The sequence below is a fragment of the Microtus oregoni genome, unplaced genomic scaffold (genome assembly GCF_018167655.1).
Source record: "Microtus oregoni isolate MIOR12 unplaced genomic scaffold, Mior012 000028F_ref0000031, whole genome shotgun sequence".
NCBI classification, from domain to species: domain Eukaryota; kingdom Metazoa; phylum Chordata; class Mammalia; order Rodentia; family Cricetidae; genus Microtus; species Microtus oregoni.
This window is the reverse complement of record NW_024543087.1, coordinates 16,916,928-16,939,424: the sequence shown is the minus strand read 5'-3', so window position 1 is coordinate 16,939,424 and position 22,497 is coordinate 16,916,928. Positions and strand designations below refer to the sequence as shown.

General features: G+C 45.8%; 1 protein-coding gene across 4 annotated transcripts in view; it reads right to left on the bottom strand.

The window, feature by feature from the left end:
• The window catches only part of Dock3 (dedicator of cytokinesis 3), a 465,111-nt gene that overhangs the window by 3,472 nt on the left and 439,142 nt on the right, over positions 1 to 22,497 (bottom strand). For 2 of the 4 annotated variants that reach the window (XM_041676723.1, XM_041676725.1), the window contains exons 41-53: positions 21,595 to 21,736; positions 20,099 to 20,265; positions 19,883 to 19,969; positions 19,270 to 19,449; positions 18,189 to 18,272; positions 17,950 to 18,066; positions 15,245 to 15,366; positions 13,881 to 14,004; positions 13,228 to 13,375; positions 5,458 to 5,576; positions 4,407 to 4,494; positions 963 to 1,085; positions 377 to 459 (exon numbers count right to left, since the gene is read on the bottom strand). In XM_041676723.1, the coding sequence (XP_041532657.1) occupies positions 377 to 459; positions 963 to 1,085; positions 4,407 to 4,494; positions 5,458 to 5,576; positions 13,228 to 13,375; positions 13,881 to 14,004; positions 15,245 to 15,366; positions 17,950 to 18,066; positions 18,189 to 18,272; positions 19,270 to 19,449; positions 19,883 to 19,969; positions 20,099 to 20,265; positions 21,595 to 21,736 (1,584 nt within the window). The remainder of the gene's footprint in view (positions 1 to 376; positions 460 to 962; positions 1,086 to 4,406; positions 4,495 to 5,457; positions 5,577 to 13,227; positions 13,376 to 13,880; positions 14,005 to 15,244; positions 15,367 to 17,949; positions 18,067 to 18,188; positions 18,273 to 19,269; positions 19,450 to 19,882; positions 19,970 to 20,098; positions 20,266 to 21,594; positions 21,737 to 22,497) is intronic. The other 2 variants (XM_041676724.1, XM_041676726.1) reach the window with 2 other exon arrangements.

Sequence of the window (22,497 nt, the reverse complement as noted above, 5' to 3'; positions counted from 1 at the left end):
TGTAAAACTTTAGTGCCTGATATTTCTCATTTTCAGTTGACACTAATTTTAAAAACTCTTATAAGCCACCACAGGGACATTTAATTAGCTATTGGAGTAGAGTGTGTTGAGAGCCTGTGGTATTGGCAGAGAGCCCCCAAATTTCTCCTTATACATGTTGTTGTCATGTGTTGTCCATAAGACCCCCTGATCTCCCTGTCCTCATGTTCATTGCAGGATTCATGGGTCACCTGCTGCTCTAGTGTGGCTCTAGCCACCCCCAGCTTCTGCCAGCTTAGGCTCTCAGGACAGAGGAGAGGAGAGGCAGGTTCCTCTTGTAGGCCCCCAGGGTGTCTACAGCAGATGAGGCGGTAGGACAGGTGCTTCAGTACATTACCTTGCGCAGGGTCCGGGCAGGGAGGGCTGGGGGGGCATCACCCAGTGGGTGGTGGAAAGCGTCAAAGTGTAGGGAGTAATGACCTGCAAAGAGAACAGAACCGTAGCCTCAGCTGGGGACCCCCTGCACAAGCTGCACAGCAGCATCACCTTGCTGGGCACTGGGCAGGTGTGGAAAAGTCCCCCAAGAACACCTCAGCATTGAAAGTCACTTTTCTTTACACTGACAGTCTGTAAAATACAGGTCACTGAGGTAAAAGAATCCCATTCTACACAGGTCAGGAGTTTGAGTGCTTCAGAGCCCATGAAGCAGGCTTCAGGCAGAAGAAGTTCTGGTCCACTGGCAGATGATGGCAGACTGGTGAGTGTATTTCTGGCACAGCTGGTTTTGTCGTCTTCAGCCTCCCTGCCTGGGATGGCCTTACTGAGCTAGTTTGCAGGACTCAAAAACCTTGTTGGCCCCAATATTCAGCAGGCTCCTTTCTGTGGTGTGGATGTTTTATCCTTGGCTGAGACGGCCTAGAAAGCTGCTGATCTAGCCCTTGGTCAGAGTTTGAGATGAGAAACTATTTGGGGGACCCGCTTACCATGCAGCAGGCTTCGGGGAGGCACTGGGGGAGCCAGGATGTGCCCCATGAGGGCAGACAGGAAGGGCTGGGCCTCTTGGGCTCCGCTATCCAGGCTCCAGCTGCTGGGGGCTGCTGGCACCGCTGAAGGGTGGAAAGAGATGGAGTGAACGGAGGTTACTTCTTGAGCTTCCCGCTCGGAGAAGCTGCCCTACAGCCTGAGGCTTCTCTATGTCTGCTCTGTGTAGCCAGCATATAAGAGGCATGTCAGGCCCTACAGCTGAAAATACTAGCCAAGCAAGACACTGGTCCAGAGAGATAACTGGCCAGTGATTGAAGCTGCCTCTGAAGACAAGAGTAAGCTGATTTCTGAAGAGTGTTCAGGATAAAGCAGATTGAGAGAACATGCAATCAGGAGTAAACACCTGCAGTCTCTGGGATCTGTCAGAAGCAAAACCAGAAGACCACAGGAGAGAACAGGAAAGGCTGAAGAGATCAAGAACGTGGCACAGGACACAGAACTCTTCACAAGTCAAGAATTAGTTCAAGGCTCTTGAACTGCCCATGCCCTGTGTGAAAAGCAGGGAGCAGGACAGGAGATGGAGACCGTGTCCTTTGACAGGCAGCTCTGCTGGTTCTACAGGGAGCCTGTGGTAACATTTAGAACACTGACCCATCCCTGTTCTTATGCCTACTGACTGGGTTTAAGAACAAGACATTTTCTGAGCAAGAAGAGATATTTAAGGAACCCACTGTAGTCTCAGCCTGGAACCAGGGGAACACACTGCTTCCTGAGAAAGGGAGAGGCTAGAAAGTCCTTGGTGCAGAATAGAGCAGGGCCCAGACAAAGCAGCGGTGCCTCAGCGCTGGCTCTTTGGCTGGGGTGACAGTCCTTTGTTAAAGGGGAGAGAAGAGCAGTGGCTAGACCTTCACAATTTGGGGTTTGGCTACTCTGCACGTACAGGAAGGGAAATGTGAAGCTTGTTTAAATGGTTCTTTTCAGAGAACCAACGCTAGCAAGAGGAAACATGCCTTTCCTCTGCTGGAGCCTTTTGGAAGGGCAGCCTAGCAGAGTACAGGTGTCTAATACGGGTTCTGTTTTAAAACAGTGGGAGCTTGAGGTATCCAAGGTTTGGGCTTTCATGGCCCAGATACTCAATGGAGAATTCCAAGGCCTGATAGGAGCTGGGAGCCTCCAGAAAAAGCTGGAATCTGGCCTTTGAGTAGGAGATGGTCCAAAGTGCTGGGCCTAAGGCATTCCATGGATAGAGGGATGACATCATTTTTCTTCTCTTTGCTCAAGGACTAGCATGGGCTTACATACAACACAGCAAGGTAAAACTCCAGCTATAAGGATGCTTAATCTCATGATACATTGATGGCTAATAGTGGGAAGAAAAGGCATCTGAATCTGATGAGTAGCAACTGAGCTGTTACCTGCAGAAAAGAATTCTGAATCTGATAAGCATCAGATGACTTCCTCAGAAATTCTGAGACCAAGAATAGGCATATCTTCCTCCAGGTTCTCCAAAGTGCAGCAAGGGCTTCTTGGTTCTAAGCATCCAAGTTCTTGTCTCCCAAACAGAAACAACATTTTTGATGAAAGCCACAGGTCTCAGGAGTGGCAGCTTAATGATCCTGTGAAGCTTCTTCTCTAAAAAGACCTGACAACCCAAGATCTCAGACATGTCCTTAATGCCCTAAAGAACTGAAGGGGCTGCTAAAATTTACCCCAAGGGTCCAAAGGAAATTGAGGTCAAGGGCACTGCAGGGGAAGAATGCTAGGAAGGCTGTCATGGCGTACTTAGGATGGCGTCTGAGTGAGCCATTCCATGTCAACCAGAAACCACAAATCTGCAGTGAGGCCAGTGGACCTTTGCCATGTAGTGTGGCCAAGGGAATCTACAGCATTGGCCTGAGGTCCCCAGTGCACAGTCCCTGACCTGAGGGCAGCCTTGCCAGGTGTGACTGGCAAAAAAAAAAAAAAAAAAAAAAAAAAAAGAACCTACAGGTGAGAAGTAAGTTTCTAGGGGGACCTAGGAGTTAGTCTGGCCTGTGTATTACCAATGGGAAATTGCTTAATTTGTTGCCACTAAGCATTGACCTTGTGGTTTGGATATGGTAGCTCTGGGCTCAGTTTTTGTTCTGAGACACCTGTCCTTCCCCCAGACACCTAGGGTGAGCGTGCCCAGCTCTTTGCTGCAGTGTAGCTTGTGAGGCCTGAGGTTCTTCTGTGACCAGCTGATGTAGCATCCTGGTCTGACCACCAATACTGATTTGAGCTCTGAGCTGTGTGATTCATGGCTAGTTTTGAGATTGCTCTGCATCTTAGGTGAAGAAAATCATTGTGGATTCTAGCTTTCCAGGCCAAAAAGGACCATTGTTTTGGGGTCATAGGTACAGGAATCCAAGGAGTCACTTTTTCGGGATGTGCAGCCTTGAGGTTAGGAAGGCATCTTCAGTAGGCCTTTTGTGGTAGAGCATCTGGCACTAATGCCCACTAGGAACCAAGGTTTGGACCCAGTGTTTGAACTCCTTAAAAAGGACACAGAGTTTGTCCTTTATAACAACCAACAGGGGTAACAATGACAGTAGGGACAGCAGACAGCACTTGGTAAGCAGGTGCAATGACAACACGATGAAAGCTTTGAAGGGACATGGTCTGATGGGCTAAGGGGCAATAGCCTATTGGTGGGAAGTGAATATGTACTAAGTACAGCAGATGGAGGCGAGGAGAGAACCATGGGACCAGGTTCTGCTTGACAGACAAGCTCAGCATGGTCCCCATTTAGGTGCTGCTGTGCTAAAATTAACTTAGGTGTCTAGGGCTTCAGTCAAGGTTATAGAGGTTGGACACAAGTTCTTACATCAGCTTGCAGAACACAGGGTGACGTGTCACATCCATGCAACTGCAGCTCTAGGGAGAGTTTCTCAGTGGTATGGTGTAGTACAGATGGACCCAGCGGTCACTGGCCAGAGTGGCTAAACAGTGACTGGACTTCACTGAAGCACACAGAGCTTTCTCTGCACAAACTTAATTTTGGAAATTCGCTGTAGTATATATGTTCTATTCCTTTGGAGCTTTCACTGACCACAGTCCATTCTGAGCTCCAAGAAGTTTCTGAAGCCCCAGATGGACCAGCAGGCATACTAAATTCTAGGAGTTATTAGGAAGAACCTAGGAGAGTAGGTGCCCCCAGCAGCCTGAGTTATAACAAATTACTCAAGGCAGATGGGCCTCTCTGAGGGTGGGCCCTACAGAGAGAGAAATACAGACAGACAAACAGGATCCAGGCCAGCTGTGGTCTAAACAGTGACCTGAGAAATTGGTCAGCACTATGTCTAGGGAGACAGACATGAGCATTTTGGTTGTGGCTCAGACCTGGACAGTTGGTAACTCAGGAACAAGAGTTAGACACTCAAGATGGGACAAACACGAGAGAGCTCCTAGAGAGAGGAAAATACCTTTTTCAGCCATAGACAGATTGGGATCACTGCAGGGTTTACAGGCTCCAACTACTTGCTGGAACAGGGCCCGCTGGAAGTTTGGTGGCTGAGGGAAGGAGAAAAATATCAAAGAGTGTAAGAGCAGCCAGCTACATCTGGGAGGCAGTGTTAGGGACTACAGGTGCCAGGATGTTCTAAGCTCAGATGAGGATATCAAAGCAGTAAGATAGCTCATGCTTGAGATGTGCTGAGAGCTTCACGCAGCCCTGGGAAGAATGCTACAACAGTCCAGGTGTATTTGGATCTGAGCACTTCATGGTCATTTGAGACATCACCCAGGCTGTCATGTGCAGGACGTAGGTACTTTCCATTATTCAACTGTCACATATTTCTGTTTGCCAGGGAGACCACTGACAGAAAGGATTTAAAAACCCTGTCTGCTCCATGAGCACTGATAGGTCTTAATTCTTGGAAGTCCCCACCCAGATCCAGGTTAGCACTGAGGGGAGAGAAAGGCAGCACCCATACCTGGAGTCTGGCAGGTCCCATTGCTCTTCTGAGCAGCACCCCTCAGATCTGCTCCCTGCCTGACAGAGGGGTGCCACTGAGAAACTCCTGGCACTTTGGGTCTAGGACAGTTACTTGGAAGTGACTTTTATGGCTCTGGATAGAAAGTCTGGGGCAAACTGCACAGGGCCAACTGTTATTTGCTGGTTCAAGCATGGTGTCTGGAAAACTAAGTGTGGAGGTCAACCCTAGCAGGACACATAGACGTCCTCCTACCTGTGTTTACTACAGCCTCCTCAGGATGCAGAAGAATGGGTCTGTGCAGGTCAGAAAGATGGCTAGAGGTTTAGGAAGCCACCCAAGCAGGTATAGTCGCCAGTCTACCCAAACCTACACTGGATTTCTGGCCCTCAGATTTATTGTCTTGAGGAGTCCAACAGCTTTCTTACAGAATGAGGGAGGCATGCAAGACTGTGCATGCAAAGGTTTAGCAGATGCAATGAGGGAGCCCACGCCAACACACTTGTAGCAGAGGACAGTTAGTCAAGGCGAGGCCTGCTACCTGTCCATTCTCTAGGATGGCTGCTGGATACATGGCACTGCTTGGGCGGTCCCGATGTGCGGGCAACAGCAACATCATTTCCCGGGCATGTCGGTACTTATCTGGCAGAGAGGGAGAGCCTGTAACCAAGTGAGAACAATCACGAACAGATGACAAACCACAGATGGAGGGCTCAGTCGCCAAGCATCCTTAGGACTGGGGACCAGGGTAGGTGTCCCTTACAGCTAGGGTGAACTCAGCATAACACAGAATGAAGGAGATCTAGTGAACAGACGGTGAAGACTGAATCTGCTATCTTGGCTGAGGCACATTCATTGACAGAGGCCACCACCATACCCAGAGGCAGAAGGTAAGGAGAGTTGAGGCCTGGTGCGGGGTGCTTAGGGTTTTTGAACCTTGTATTTTCAGGAAGAAATGTGGTCTGAACATGGGCTCTTCCAGAGGACCCGCGAGTGGGCCAAGGTCAGCTTGTGATGGAGCCATCACACAAAGACAAGAGACACTTGGAATAACAACCACATAGTTCTGACTTGACATACTGGGTCTACACACACTTACCTTCTCCAAACACCAGTGGTTCTGTTTTCAACTGGCTTCCAACTACCCTTTTGGCATATCCCTTCCAGAGGGTAGGTTCCACTGCCTTGATACTGCCTACCTGTCAGACCTATTACAGCTTTACACTAGGCTAGCTGGAAGCCTTGGACCCTGTATACAGTTGGTTTGATACTTGCTGGCCCTTGAATGCTCTGGGAGAATGCTCTTGTACTCTGTAAAGATTTGTCACTCATATTGGTTTAATAAAATGCTGATTGACCAGCAGCCAGGCAGGAAGTATAGGTAGGGCAACCAGACTGGGAGAATTCTGGGAAGAGGAAAGGCAGAGATGCAGTTGTCATCCAGAAGCAGAGGAAGCAAGATGAGAATGTGTTACTGAGATAAGGCACCAAGCCACATGGCTAAACATAGATAAGAATTATGGGTTAATTTAAATTGTAAAAGCTAGTTAGTAATATGCCTGAGCAATAGGCCAAACACTTTATAATTAATATAAGCCTATGTGTGTTTATTTGGGACTGAATGGATGTGGAACCAGGTGAGTTCAGGGACATGGAACTAACCCAGAAAGCAAGGGACGTAGACTCAGGCTTTTTCCTCCCTTACTGTGCAGCCCTGGCTGTTCTGGAACTTGCTCTGTAGACCAGGCTGGCTTTGAACTCAGAGATCTGCCTGCCTCTGCCTCCCATTGTCCATCTAGACAAAGGTTCTTGAGTCGACTTATTTCATGTTATTTTCCTTTTGTTACTTTTCATGTCCTTTTTCTATGAAGCCAGTGCAGTGACTGCTGGCTGAGGTGCTATTAAAGCATTGAGGAACTTCCCCTCTGTGGTTCTTAAGATACTGCTGGCTTTCCCATGATAGGGTAATAGGAACACTTCTGCAAATACACACTATTCATTGTATCAGACAACTGACTAGCCACAGTGTCTCCATGGCAGAGTCATCTAGACCTCAATGTTTCTGGCTGACTCAGCTCTGAGGAGCTGGACAGTGATACTAGCCATAGGCTCCAGCTGAGAGGCGAGTCTGCAGATCCCAGAGGGCATCTGAGTCTCTGAAACCCACTGTCTCTGGGGCCTGTGGTGCTTGTACTAGAAAAAAATTCTAACAAATCAAAGCAAAACCAGGTCTTCATTCAGCTTACTGCAGGGATCCTTGAGAAGTCCAGGTGTTCATTTTAGTTCAAAAAGAACATAATACCAACAATGTAATTTTTCTGCTGTTAGTTTTGTAACTTTTTCTACAGCTGTTCTGAGAAAACCTCTGGGCTGGCTTTAGGACTTTTTTAACATCCTTCAATGATAAGGGAATGCATAGAGTATGGTTACTTAAAATTTTTGAATTTCTTTGTTTTGTAGCTTTACTGATATTTATGTTCTATTTTAAAATTTGTGCTTTAAGGTAATCTCAAGAAGATGGCTATGTAGAGCTTTAAGGTAATCTCAAGAAGATGGCTATGTAGAGAAAAGAAATTTTAAAAAAGCTCAGAATCCCACTGATTTGTCTGTCTTCCCAGATGAGAGACTGTGAATGCCCCTAAGCCCTGCGGGCAACCTCTAGACATGACTATCTGCACAGGACAAAAAGAAACATCACTTGGAGATCAGCACACCTAGAAAATCTGTCTCTTCAATGCCTATTCCACAGTAGGCACAGGCTGGAATTGCTTCCCTCAGGCCATGTTCTCTCAGCTTAGAAAACATCCATATGTGCTGGGGCTGCATGAGGAGCGTCACATCCTGAAGGTCTGGGGGTTCTGGTGAGGACTTACATTCAAGTTGTGGCGGCCGCTTGTGTGTTACAACAAAAGAGTAGGGTGTACTAATTTTCTTCAATTCAGCTGCCTCACTTTCCGATGCCTTAGGCAGTTAGTCCTTGGTGGGACAGAGTGGTGTTAACTTTCATGAATACATTTAAATACTATGAGGGCTTGTCTGTTCATGGAGTTTCTGAACTATTTCAGCTGCCTCCAATAATCAATCCGGAAGTTGGGTCCTAGTGCCACTATTTCCCGGGTCTCATCAGCCTTTTGACCGGCAGGGGGAGCCATGGACTTAACAAGAATTTCAACTGTTCTTTGTTATTCTCCCTGTTCTCACAGACTTCTAGTTACAAGAACCATAGCAGAGGTTGTCAATGGGTATGTAAAAGAAGAACAATGGTCTCATGACCTAGGAGTGCAGAACGGGATTCTATTCCAGACCATATTCAAAGAAACTTTTCCCTCACTGCTAACAAGGGACATTAAAGAATGAACAGACCCGTTACTGCCTTGTTTATCATTGCCACATCTACTTGAAAACATCAGACTTACCCTATGGTGTTGTACAGTCCTTTTCAAAACTATTTATCTTTAAAGCTATTCAACTTTACAGTGTGGTGAGTGACAGCATACACATGCCCGGGTGTGAGTGGAGGTCAGAAAGCGACTTCTGGGAGCCAATTCTTTCCTTCTTCCATGGTACTGGGGAGTGAACTCAGGAAATGCAGGCCTATGTGACAAGTGCTTTTACCCACTGAGCCATCTCACTGGTTCCACGCAGTTTGTCTTCCCCCACAAGTTCGGCACTGCCTGACAGGCATCTGGGTGTGCAGCTCTCTCTAGACGGCTGGTGTAGAGACTACATGAATGATGTAGTTTAAAGTGGCTTCCTTTATTTCTAACTGCTTCTGCCCTTGCTATTAGGTCCCTGCTTTGGGCCAAGTTCTATTTAACTATTTTGTCTATTTATACACTTACAGCCTCAGAGAGGGAAGAGGCTTTTTTCAGCCATTCAGAGTCTGTCTCTAAAACGGCACTCGTCAGTGACTCCGTTCTCAACTCCATGCTCTGCTCCTCGTGAAACATCTGGTCAAGTCAGAATTCTAAGACACAACTGTTTTAAGATATCTAAGTTTTGAGAACACTTTATACTATGCCACAATAGATAACAAAGACATTAGAAAGAAATAAAGAGATAACCAGGAGAACTTTTTTCCTGTTTCACTCATTAGACAAGAGCCATGCAGTTTCTCCACTTGAGCACTCAATAAAAGCTTATGAGGACCAAATCAGTTACTAGTCGCTGCGGCCTGCAGTAATCACGCAGTGAGATTCAGCTGATAGAGTAGAAGGCTGACTCACCAGAGCAAATGCGTTCTGACGGAGATAAACACAGTTCTCAAGGCGCTGGGCCCGCCACCTTTTGTGTATTGGCTAATTCTCACAGTGGATCTCTTGTGAAGCCATTCGCTCTCCCTTGGTACAAGATTCAGCAGAGTATGGATTATTGGGCCCAATTCTTTCCCATGTACTGTTTGGTATATTGGGTCATTCCAGCCCGCTCCCATGGAACCTCCGGTGGGAAATTCAGTCACACAGTCAATAACCTTGGTTCCCACAGTCTAATCTCCGCTTTGTTCCCTGAGATATGTTAGAAGCCACCTCCCTGCAGCTATCTTCCATTTGACAGGACATGCAGTCAGGAAAGGAGTCTTTCATATCTATATGGGACCTTCAAAGATAAAGGGACGTCCAGGCTCAGAGAATTGCCTTTGGTTTGTGTGTATATAAGCTGGAAACTTTACAGAACAGGAGGACAGCAGGAGAAGAAGAAAGAAACTGATGCAGAAAAGTACATAGTGGAGAATTAATTTCGCCCTCCGATCTAAGTCCTGTGTTTGCTAAGTCTTCTTCTGAACCCTGAAGGGGGCACTGAGGCTGGCACTCTGAGGTCCCTGAGAAGTCTGCTAGAAGGACAAATGATGGTGTCATGGTTAATCTTATTGTTATTGGATTTAAGATCACCTGAGACAGGATTCTGGGTGCAGAAAGGTATAAGTGAGGAGGGAAGACCCACTCCATGGGCCAGAGACCTAAGTTGCATAAAAACGGGGAAACCAGTGAGTGTACCAGCTGCCTTATACACCTGCTGCAATACCTTCATACTGTGAGCCAAAATAAACCCTTCCTCAACTTGCATGCCACATATTTAGTCATAGAAATGAGAAGAGTAACCAATACAGGCAGTAACAGCTAGGCTGAAATGTCTCTAATAGCAGCCACAGCACAGAAGAATATCGAGCAGTATCAGAGCTGGAGAGATGGCTCAGTGGTTAATAGCCTGCTACTCTTCAGAAACACCTGAGTTTGGTGCCTAGCGCCTCTATCAGACAGCTCACCACAGTCTGTAACTACAGTCCCAGGGAATCTGACACACACATACACACAAATTTAAAAAAAGTACCAGAGTAATACTGAATTAAAATATCCATCATTTGTTTATCAATAATCATGAATCTGCAAGAATAACCAGATAAGGCTGGGAGGTGATGAAGCGTGTCTTTAAGGTCTTTATGAATTCCAGTCCTGGACAGGACTACACAAAGAAATATTGTCTTGAAAAACCAAGAACAAACAAAAAATCAGAAAAAAAGAATAGCCAGAATAAGCCTTAGATATGGCTGAGCACACCTCAGAGACTTCAGGTTAAGGAATACAGCAACACCTAGATGATATATGGAATCTGTATCTGCAGCTCTAACCAGGGCACTTACACAAGATTGGAAATACCAATGTTTAGACATACACAGCTATTTTGTGGACTTCCTTTCTATTCCCAGAGCCATCTTTTAGTAGGCCGTTTCATAACACATGGTCCTGTCTCTGTTTGCAGCCTTCATAGATTGTGTTCCCTAAAGTTGGCCCCTCTTGTCTGAATCCCACAGTTCATGTTAGGAAAGTAATATGGGTAGCAGAATGGGCAGACTTTGGGCTGCTGCCTAGAAAGACCTGCACCCCACATTCAGCATTCACTTCTTCACTGGACCTACGGACCGTCCAACAGTGCTTTAAACTGAAATCTGTGACTGCTCTGCTGTAACCTTGCTCACTTCTCTCCACTTTACCAGTGTCTTCCCCTAGCTGGCCATTGCATCCATCAGGACACACTTCATTGGTTCTTTCCATCTTGCCTCCTGTGGGCCTTACAGGTTTGTATACTTTAGAGAGAATCCTTAAGAATACTGCTTGTTCTTCCAAAGGCCCTGAGTTCAATTCCCAGCAACCACATGGTGGCTCACTGATGAGGGATGTCCTTCTGTATATGTGTTACTTTTATTGGTTAATGAATAAAGCTGTTTATGGCAGGGCAGAATATAGCCAGGCTGGAAGAGATATATAGAGTAGGCAGAGTCAGGAAGATGCCATATAGCTGCCAAAGGAGAGAAAGATGCCAGCCACCAGCCAGAACCCTACTAGTAGGCCACAGCTTCATGGTGATACACAGAATAATAGAAATGGGTTAATTTATGATGTAAGAATTAGCTAGAAATATGCTTAAGCTATTGGCCAAACAGTGTTGTAATTAATATAGTTTCTGTTTTATTACTCAGGTCTGGACGGCCTCCACCTACCGCTCACAGCCATCTGCAGTAAGATCTGGTGCCCTCTTGAGGAACAGACCTGGTCAGTCTTCCTCATCAACGTAGACCACGGAACCCAATATGGAAAAGTTCAACGGAACTGCCATACACGGGCTGCCCATGCATGCTTCAGCAATGCCAGGGCATAAATTTTATTTGTTTCCTTAGTGTTATAAGCTTGCGTTCTTTTTCTTTGTATATAAAATAATCAGAACAAAAAGAACCTATCCTTCTGAAGCCTAAAATCAGTCAGCGATGGGTTGACAGGCTCAGACCACTGTGCATGGCAAATATTTCAGAGGGGATAACTGAGTTTTCTCCTGGGTCATGTCCTTTACTGAAGGGGAGATGCAGTACTGGCTACCAAGTAGCAGCACAGCAGCAAATACTGCCAGAGCAGGATTTAAAGTCAGCTGGTGACCCAACCCTGAAAATACAAGCATTCTCTAACACATTGATGGATGGGGTTGCTAGGCAGGGAGACAGTTAACCCACAGCTCCTCAGCAGCCCTCATTTAAGGCATGCAAGTATCAATGTTGGAGTCGTCTTTGACAAATGTCATCATCAGTGGCAGGCAATGCTCTGGAAGATAGGGAATTAAAAGGAGACAGATTTTTACACACTATATGGAAAATCTCTATGATGCTTATGACCATTTCCAAGTGCTGGCCTTCCTTCCATGGACAGATTAAAAATAAACAGTACTGGTCCTTCAGTACGTGATGACAATCCACCAACTGGTTGTAACTAAGGTTAGAGCTAAATCAGTGACAAGGGCTCCAAACTGGCCTCAAACAAAGCCAAAAGGTAAATTAACAGCAATATATGCTGTTGTTTATTCATTATTGGCTTAAAGCTAAGAAATCCAGAAGGTAAAATCGATAACAGTAAAATTAAGGTAGTTATTACATCTATCTTGGGTGTGCCCTAAATTCTAGGCTACCCAGAACAACTTTGAGCTAACCACAAGGCTAAACCAAACTCAAACATTTCCTCCTTAGTGGGTCCAAAAGGTGGAGCACTGCTTGTGCACTTTAGGCCTATGTCACTCCCATCAATAAAAACTATACAAGCAGGTCAAGCATGGACACACCTTTAACTCCAGTTTTTGGGAGGCAGAGGCAGGTAGATCTCTGTAATTTTTGAGACAACCAGGTCTACATATTGACTTCCAGGCTAGCTAGGGGTATATAGTGAGAATCTATTTCAAAACAAAATCCAAAACAAAACAACATCCCACAACCAAAAAGGCTCTGGATTCTCAGTTTCTCTCTTGTCCTCACCTTGTTTTCCAATGCATTTATTTTTATTTTTTATTTTTTTACTTTTTGTTCTATTAAAGATATAACTTTCGTTTTCTCTTCTCTTTCCATCTCACTTTTCTGGACAGCTACTCAATCCTAGGTGTACTTCTCTGACACTCTGGGCATGCCCTCTCCCAGTAATCCTACCCCAAGGATTCCCACTCCTCACTGCAGCTTCTATAGATTTACAGTGCTGACCCAACCTGCTTTTTGACTTTCAGCACAGAGAGAGTAGCTTTCTCTTTCCCCTTCTATCTCTTCCCTTCAGGCAGCTAGGGGGAACTCTAGCTTGCTTGCCTGTTATTTTCTCAAACTCCAATAAAATTGCTTTTGCTTTTTAAGTCTCCTTTTAAATTCTTTTATCCATCTACAAAAGGGATTCAGTGTCCCTTGGTGACAGCAAGGCCACTCTCAAAGATACAGGCACAGATGAAAGGAAGACAAGTGGGATTCATGAAGTTTTCTGCTCTCCTTCAACAAGCAGCATCCTGTCATCCTTACCTCGGGTGCTAGAAGGGGCAGAGGTGATCATCTGGGATGGTGCTGAATGAGTGGAACTCAGGCTGGAGGAAGAAGGGCTTGCCTGGGATGAGGATAGAACAGAGACGTTGGTGACTGAGCCCTGGTACCTGGGGTTGTGATATGCAAGCTGTAAAGAAAAAAAAATCAGCATTCTGAATGATCAGTACTGTAAAGCTGGTACAGAGAGAGCTGGCTTATGCACTCATGACCTGAAGTACCCTAACCCAGTAACTGATACTGTATTCTGGACCCTGCTGGAGGCTGGACTAATTAATGGTAAGCACTATGGACTACCCATAAAACCCACATGGAGTAAGACAGTTGTGATGGCTCTGTTGTGCTACACATGGAGGAGAATTTGGGACTTAGCCATCAGAACTACCAAGCAGGAGACTAATTTGGCAGAAGATCTTTGCCATTTTAATCTCTAATATCAGCTAGGTCTGAAGCTAGATTTCCTGCTTGTGAAATAAGGTATGGAAACTTCAAGACAGGATGGTATGTAGAAATAAGGCTGCCTGGCTAGCTATTGAAAGGTGTGTTCTGAATCCAGGAACTAGAGTCATCAGACCAGACTCCAGAAAGGTGAGTCCTCTAGCCATGCCACCCTGTTCATTCTCACAGCTCAGTACCTGCATGTGGTGGTAGAGGTCCTCAGGAGCTTCACCCATCATCACCACGTTCCCTGCTTCACTAGATGCATGTGAGGAGAGAGACGAGGATGAATGGCGGCCTGTGCCCATTAAGTTCATGGGGCTGTGAACAATAGTAGGAGATAGGGAAAAGTCAGGTAGCAGCTAGGAAAGCATGCTAGGCAGTAGGGACAGTGGACAGATTTGTGAAACAGTGATAGCCAGCCTAAGCCAGCACTGGTTTGGAGGGTTCTATAATCAATGTTCACATCTGTATGAGGCCTGGAGGAATCCTGAGCCCCACTTTGCCACTGGCCTGGAAAGGCTTATGCTAGTACAATCTCTCCTTACAGTTAAATGGATCAGAGCCATTCAGTATGAAGGCACTAGCAGTATATCAGGAGAAATGAGAGAGATGATCAATCAGGTCAGGAATCTTACATCCTTCTTCCTATGGAATATCAGTCTGAACAGTGCTAATCTAGCATACACTATTATGAGATTTGCTCTGAGCTCAGGAGTCTTATAGGGATGAAGACACTATCAAAAGAGAGCTGTAAACTCTCCGTGGGTTTTTGCCTGTATCTGTGGCTACAAGTTTCCCGATAACTTTCCTCAATCAATACCAGGAGGCTGTTTGTTCAGTTGTTTCTGTTCTCATTTGCTGAGTGGCCACTCTTCTGGGTTGCTGATCATGTTGGAAAAGAAATCTTAGTGAGAGACTCCTTGTACTGGCTTCCTTTCCTAAAGCTGGCTTTCCTGTCCTAAAGGCTTTGAGCATTCCCACTTATGCCTGCTCAGCTCAGAACTCTTGAATTTTGAGCAGTCATTACTTAATGCCCATACCACCAATATTATTAGCTTAAAAACAATCAACTATTTTCATTCTCTTTGGGCTCATGTCCAAAGGCACATATGAACACTACCGACCTGGCCCTGCCCCCTTCCATGCTGGAGTCCTGTACCCTGCCTCTTATCTCTATTCACAAGACTGGCTAGGTTTTCTTGTTCACATCATACATGTGTAAGTTCTTTGCCCAGATCTTGTCCCATCACTCTTCTAACGTAGACTCTTTACTGCCTAGCAAACCTTTGTCTGTCCTTCACGACTTATCCCAATCTCCCCTCCCCTGTATACTCAGAATACCATGTGTGTGCTTCTGTTACATAGGACAGTGATTAATTAGATGCAGGTGAAATGCCACTGACTGACCAGTGTAGGAGCTGCTTGAGGCAAGGCTGGGGCCTAGGGGATAAAAGGGCATGTGAGCACACACAAGTACTCTCTGCAGGTCTTTTTCTCTCATGTTTATCCTCCAGACCTATCTCTCTGGAGGAAACCTTCCACAGCCCTAATGCCATACCTGTGCCTGTGGGTCATCTTGATGTTCTCAGGGCTCATGGGGCTATGGGATGCCAGAACATTTCCCCGTGGGGTGCTGGTGCCTGAACATGCAGGGCTTAGCTTATCCAAACCTGGAAACTCCTGTTGAGAAATGAATACTTGTTCATAGAGAGCAACGAACAGACAAGGGGTAGGAGAGATGAGTTGACGGTAAAAAATGTAAAACAAATGAACAAACAAAAAACAAAACCATGTGATATACTTCTGTTTTTTTCTAGACAATCACATCTTCATTACTAAATACTCCTGCAAGCATACTGGAACCTAGACCAGATGCTATGGAGTCCCAGGTAAAATTCCACTGAGAGACACATCTGGAATAGGCTGAAGTGAATCTGAGTTCATAGGAGAATGTTAACAGGCTTCCTGACTTCACAGTAAGCAGAACAGAGACTGGAAAGGAGAGGAAGACTTATCGGCTGTCAGTCAGTGCAAACTCTCACATAAGAACTGGTGCTGGGTTTTATTGGATAGCTGAATGGCTCAGCTCTTAGTGACCTGAGTTAAGTTGCCTGTGACACAGCCTCTAGGGAAATAAGAAACAATGTCCTGATGTAAGCAATTGAAAACAGCAGTTCTACCTTTAGCATAATTAAATTCTTACTAAGTATGTAGACTTCTTAGCAGAAACTACTAATCTAATTTCCCACTGGGTAATAGAAAGCATACTGATCTTTGTCTCTGTGACAATGAGGAAATTTTGTTGTTGTTGCTTTTTCTTTTGAGATAGCGTTTCTCTGTGTAGCCCTGGCTGTCTGAGAACTCACTATGTAGACCAGGCTGGCCTCAAACTCAGAGATCCGCCTGCCTCTACCTCTCAAGTGCTGGGATTAAAGGTGTGCACTACCACTACCCTACGACAATGAGGAATTTTTAGAGCATAACTTTATTCAGGTTTTCTCAAGATCTTTCTAATATATGATGGACAAAAACTCTTGTCTACAGAATATGTTTCTGAGCTAGACTTAAAGTGGCAGGCACATTTTCCAGGTTCTTCTTCCCAAGCAGGTATAATGTTACAGTGTTTTTCTGCAATGTGCACAATAGGGGCCTTCAAGTTTATGGGCAAGCACTTGGTACTTTTGTTGCAGTGATCTGACTGCAGAGATGTGGCAGGAAACCCCCTGGTGCCAGGCTCTACACTGTCTGGGCTACGAGATGGGATGGAAACTCTGCTAGAGCAGAGACCACCTATGCTAATGAGGTGGAATCCCCATCAGATTCAGTGATGCTACTCAAGTTCTTTACTAGCCAGTGATCTTAGTTTTAAAGGAAAAATATTTATGTTCTACATAAATTCCATGGAAGGCCATGGGGAAACCCTACCAAGAAGCAGAAATTTTGTAAGCTATAGAAATTTCTCTGCAAAGCAGGCCAGTCTCTAAAACTGTAATGAGAGGCTTTTTCTATTTTGCTTTTCATGCTGTCCACTTTTTTTGTTTTTTGAGACAGGGTTTCTCTGGTAGACTGGGCTGGCCTTGAACTCAGAGAGATCGGCCTGCCTCTGCCTCCCAAGTGAGGGGATTAAAGGCGTGCGCCACCACCCCACGCTGTCCACTCTTGAATTGGCTGAGGCCTGCACTGGGAATCTGGAGAGACTAGGAGAACTACAACATGTAGCACACAAGAACAAAGCAGGCCAGTTCCAAGTGGGACAGCTCACTGAGTCCTGCCTTTATGTCATCTCTAAAGAGGAAACTTCTCTATGACAGCTATATTTCTTTGTTTCCCTAATACTTATACCTGGTGGCCCTCAGTAAAATGAGAAGAGAGCCTCACAGGTAGCTTGGTGGGTTTTTGGCTCACGGCCACTGAGGTCTGGGAGCCAAGACATTTAACAGAAAGTTAGAAATAATTTAGAGTCAGCCTTGTGGTTAAAATTGGATGAGGGTATGTGATGTGAATAGGGGTCTGGGCACTCAGTGCTACCTGAATCTCATCTCCAACCAGCCATCATTCTATGCCAAGGAAAACTGATCCTGGAATACAGGTCCTGCCCGTGTGCATTAGTTCTTGGGCCAAATCTGCTATGGAAGGTGAAGAGCCAGGTCAAACTTAAGTAGATAATCTGGGGACTGGTATGATACCTGCCTGACACCTTTAACAGAAGTCAGAATGAAAGTACTTGGTGCCAAATACTTTCTTAGATGTGATCCTGGATCATAAGACATTACAAAGGAAATTGAGAAGGGAAAAATAAAGTTAGAGGGGAAGAAAAGGCAAGAAGGAGGGAAGGTGGACAGGGAGAAGGAATGAGAGAAAGGGGGAAGAAAATGGGTAAGGAGAGAAAAGAACAGAGATGACAAGAGGGCCAGGTTCAGGCCATATATTTATTCTTGAGGTCCTTGGCAAGAAAAATATCTCCACAGAAATTCCTGCCTATGAGCCCTTTCTGCATGTGGAAAGCTCTAGTAGCACAGAACCTAGAAAAATGTTCTTTGCCGTGAGTCTGACTCTTTCTTTGGGAGTGAGTGAACCAATGAGAAGATACTGAGCCCCTGGCTTTGGATATAGTACCCACCACCCCCACCTCCCACCCCCTTGTGACAGGAACAGCTTCTCTCCCACCTTTCCCCACTTCCTTCCTACTTTTTTTTTTGACTGTGGTATAGGTGTAGAGAAAGTGAAAGTTGGTTCTAGTGGGCAGGCATGGGATCAGCTTACATGGTACAGACTGGCCCTCATCATCTGGAACTGATCAATCAGCTTCTTATGCAGAGGCCGCATTTCTGGATGCACAAACTTCTCGTGGACTGCCAGCCCAACTCCAAGAACATGGACCTATGAGAATTGTCAAATAAGGCCTCTATGTTTAGCAGGAAGCAACCTCTGAGAACTGTGTCATTTTGTAGTACGTAACTTTCCCCACTGGTTTTGGACATTCTAAGTCCTACAAGCCATACCTGTTCCTGCATTAGCTCTTTGAGCTGGGCAATCTTCTCAGCATCTCCTGGGTGCTTGGAGATGTAATCTTTATCGAAGAAGGCCTGTAAAAAGAAAGTTCAGGTAATAAAAACCCGTCCTAGTCTTAGATGGAGCCCTTAAAAGGCAGCCAGGTTGCTTCCTCATAGGTGTTCTTCAGCAACTCCAGCTTGACCTGGTTGAACACCTAACAGTCAGGAATTGTGTATTTTCTGTGCCTGGAAAAGACTAGAGGTGGCCTAATCTGAGGCTGGATGCTAGCTCTGGTTCCTCACAAAGCTTGGATGGCATGACTATGCCGGGCAGAACCGGTATCCTGAGACTGTGCACCTGTGGTGATATTTTATTTGCATTTTAATAAGTAAAGCTTGCCTGAAGATCAGAGAGTAAAACAGTCACACTGATCAGCTGTACAGACCGGACATTGGTGGCACACACCTTTAATCCTAGTAGCCACACTAGTTCGCCATAGAAACCGGGTGGTAGTGATGCCTGCCTTTAATCCCAGCAGTAGAGAGGAATATAAGCTGGGGTGAGATAGGAACTCATTTCTGATCTTCAGGTTGAAGCTCAATATCTGTCTCTGGGTTTTTATTATTCATGCTACGTGCACCAGTTTCTTAGGTAGCCTGTCTCCATGAAAGACTGGGTTTCTTTTTTTTTTTCCCTTTGGTTTTTCAAGACAGGGTTTCTCTGTAGCTTTTGGAGCCTGTCGTGAAACTAGCTCTTGTAGACCAGGCTAGCCTCGAACTCATAGAGATCTGCCTGCCTCTGCCTCCCAAGTGCTGGGATTAAAGGCGTGTGCCACCACTGCTCAGCAAGATTGGGTTTCTTAAGGATCCCAGGAAGCCACTTTATAATCAGATAAGTTATCCATCTGACAGAGACTGTGGTGGGGGGAGCCAGAGATATGTGCTACAGAAATAGAGAGTGGCTAAGAGTTTACAACTTTGATCTCAGAACCACCTCGTCCAGAAGAGGGTATAACTTTGGGGAGAGGAGCCTGTGAACTGTATTCTTAGCAGGCTGACTGGCTAAGTTTGGTCAAGGCCTCCACCTTACCTCCTGGTAGCGTGCAATGCCTCCATTGACAGCTGCATCAATGACACCATTCAGGCACATGCTGAGCAGATTGATGTTGCCATGCACTTGTTTGTGTTGATACTGGCTGATCAGAGCTCGCAGCTCCTGATTCTTATTCTCGACTACTTGGATGGCATTCTCCAGAGGACTCACCTCCACCTGTGGGCACACACACAGAGTCCTCTCAGGCATGAGAACTGCTCCTCATACCCTGAGAACAGAGCGATGATAACCTGTAATGCCAATCCTCCTTCCTGTGGACAGAAGACTTCATAGTGTTTTCACTTTTCTGACTTAAGGAAGTACAGAAAATAGTCAGGAGGGTTAGTTCTGCAGTCATGGATTTCTGGCTTCTAGAATATCAGAATTTATATATTTATTTTTTCATTTGTAAACTGAAAAATACCTGATGTTTAGGAGTGTCCTGTGGTCTAGATGAGAAGCTATCAAAGCTTCTGGCATAGGATTGGCCTTAGGGAACTGAGGCCAGGTAGGTGCTAAAGTTTGTTCTTTCTTTAGTCCTTAGAGAAAGCTCCCTAGAGATGGGCTGAGGAGTAGCAAGAAAGTTTAAGCCTTCTGAGGCATAACTTACCAGTTCCCTCCTTTCCACTTCAAACCACCGAGAAATGCCAGGCAAGCTGTGGGTCAGTGTCAGTGTGGTGCGCTCAATCCACAGGCTCTGCAGGGAGGGCACAGACAAGGGCACAGAGTTAGTTCTGATGGGAGGGTGCAAAGGCGATCGTTCCTGAGAAGCAGGGCTTGCCCCAGATTTGCTATGTGCCCTGCATCCACTTCCTGTACTGTTTACCTTGAATTCATTCTCTTTGTCCTTGGGGCCTTTGTGGAAAGGTCTGTCATACCGGAATTTCCTCACATTGTTGACACGGTAAAAGCTCTTGACACGATCAGGTACTCTATCCATGTGTAGAACATCCACATAATCTGGAATAGGTGTCACTGCATAGATCTGTAAATCTGGACACGAAGTGAAGGAGAAATCTAGACTTGGCAGAGAAAACGACTGAAGTGGCAGCCTCTTGTCCTCTCTGTGATGAAGTGCACGCTGCCTTTGTTCCTTCCTAGAAGCTGTGGTGGAGGCAGCAGGATCCGTCAGACCTAAGCAGTTAGACAGACCTCCCTCCCTCCCCCTTCCCTCCTGCTACAACAGAGAATGTCATGAGCATTCAGCCAAGGTGAGGTAGCAAGTGTCCTGCGCTGCCCCTTTAAGAGAGTGATTAAACAAGCAGGATGTGCAATATCCACACCACAGAAATAAGTATCTGGGTCTGCTCATAGTATCTAAATGGATTTTATATAAAACAGTCTTTTTGTTTCCTTTATTTTTGTTTTTTTCAGTTCTTTCCCTTTCTTTCTTTCTTTCTTTCTTTCTTTCTTTCTTTCTTTCATCCATTTATTTATTTATTTATTTATTTATTTATTGATTGTGGCATTAGGGCTTATGACCAAGGCTTTGGGATGGGAATGATAAGCTTATTCAATGGGCTGTATCTCTAGTCCCTTTTGCATTCTGACCCAGGGTCTCACTAAACTACCCAGGTTAACGTTAAATTTACCCTGTAGCTTGGACATGTCTTAAACTTGGTATCTTACTGGGATTACAGGCATATGTCAACAGGCCCAGTCAAAACAACCTTTCAATTAAAATTCTGCCTGAGGTCTTTGTGAAGAGAACATGAATGGGTGTCTACTTGCCGTTTACTCTCTGGAACAAGTCTGCCTCATGACGACGAGCATATAACTTCCAACAAATCTGTGTAAAGTGGGCAGTGAGGGGCGGACCAGTGTTTGCACTGAAACTTCCAAATGCCATCAAGTCATAGGCATTCTTTACTTCCCTCTCCCCCATGGCACTCTGCTACGGGCAACTTAACAAAGACAAGGGACAAAAACTGCACAGGAAAGTAGAGCAGGTTGCATCATAGGTGGTAAGCCCATGCCAAGAGCCCTGTTGGGACCATAATCGCCTCATTCAGTGATTGGCCTGGCCCTGTAGAGTCCAGGGTAGAGACTAAACTCATGAGGGTAACTAGCCTGACCATCAGTCCCTGAAGCTCAAGCTTATAACTTATGAGGTCATCCATGGTTAATGGCATGCGACTGCTTCTTAGGAGGACTGAGTGTCTTGCTAAATGTGGGTTTAATGGTAAAGCTACACCTAGATTTGGGATGACAGGTAACCTAAATAAAAATAGAAAGCCAGCCACAAGGTAGAGGAATGGTTGGTGGTGGGACTTACATCTCAGGATCCCGGCCTTTCCCACTCTACCAAATTTCAAAAGATACACTGAGCATCACACTGTAGGATGGCATCATCAGGATGGTTGGGGTGCTGCATAGCAACGGCCTGTGGGAACTCACTGAGCATCCTCTGCTGGAAGGCTTCCAGCCTCTCGTAGTCATGACCACGGCACACATATTCTTTGTTCTGCCAAAAACATGAAAGTACATTCTATGCCTTGCATGTGCCTGACTCCATTTCTACATAGCAGCAGTTTTCATGCATAAATATACCCTAGGAACCTCCTTTGTTCCTAGGGACAGGTACAGGGCACAGTACTCAAGTCCCTGTCTTAAGAGAAATTACAGTGGAGAAGGGAGAGGGACAGATGAGGAGATGGTTGTTCTGTGGTGTTGCAGTCCTAGGGAGAATGTATAAAACTTGGGGGAATCTCTGTCTCTATCTCCATCCATCGCCAGATGAAGGTTCTATGGTGATCATCTGGCGATGGATGGAGATAGAGACAGAGACCCACACTGGAGCACCGGACTGAGCTCCCAATGTCCCAATGAGGAGCAAAAGGAGGGAGAACATGAGCAAAGAAGTCAGGACCACAAGGGGTGCACCCACCCACGGAGACAGTGGGGCTGATCTATTGGGAGCTCACCAAGGCCAGCTGGACTGTGACTGAAAAAGCATGGGATAAAACCGGACTCTCTGAATATGGTGGACAATGAGGGCTGCTGAGAAGCCAAGGACAATGGCACGGGGTTTTGATCCTACTTCATGTTCTGGCTTTGTGGGAGCCTAGCCAGTTTGGATGTTCACCTTCCTAGACATGGACGGAGGAGGGAGGACTTTGGACTTTCCACACAGGGCAGGGAACCCTGACTGCTCTTCAGACTGGAGAGGGAGGGGAGAGGAGTGGGGGGAGGGGGAGAGGAGTGGGAAGAGGGGGAGGGAAATGG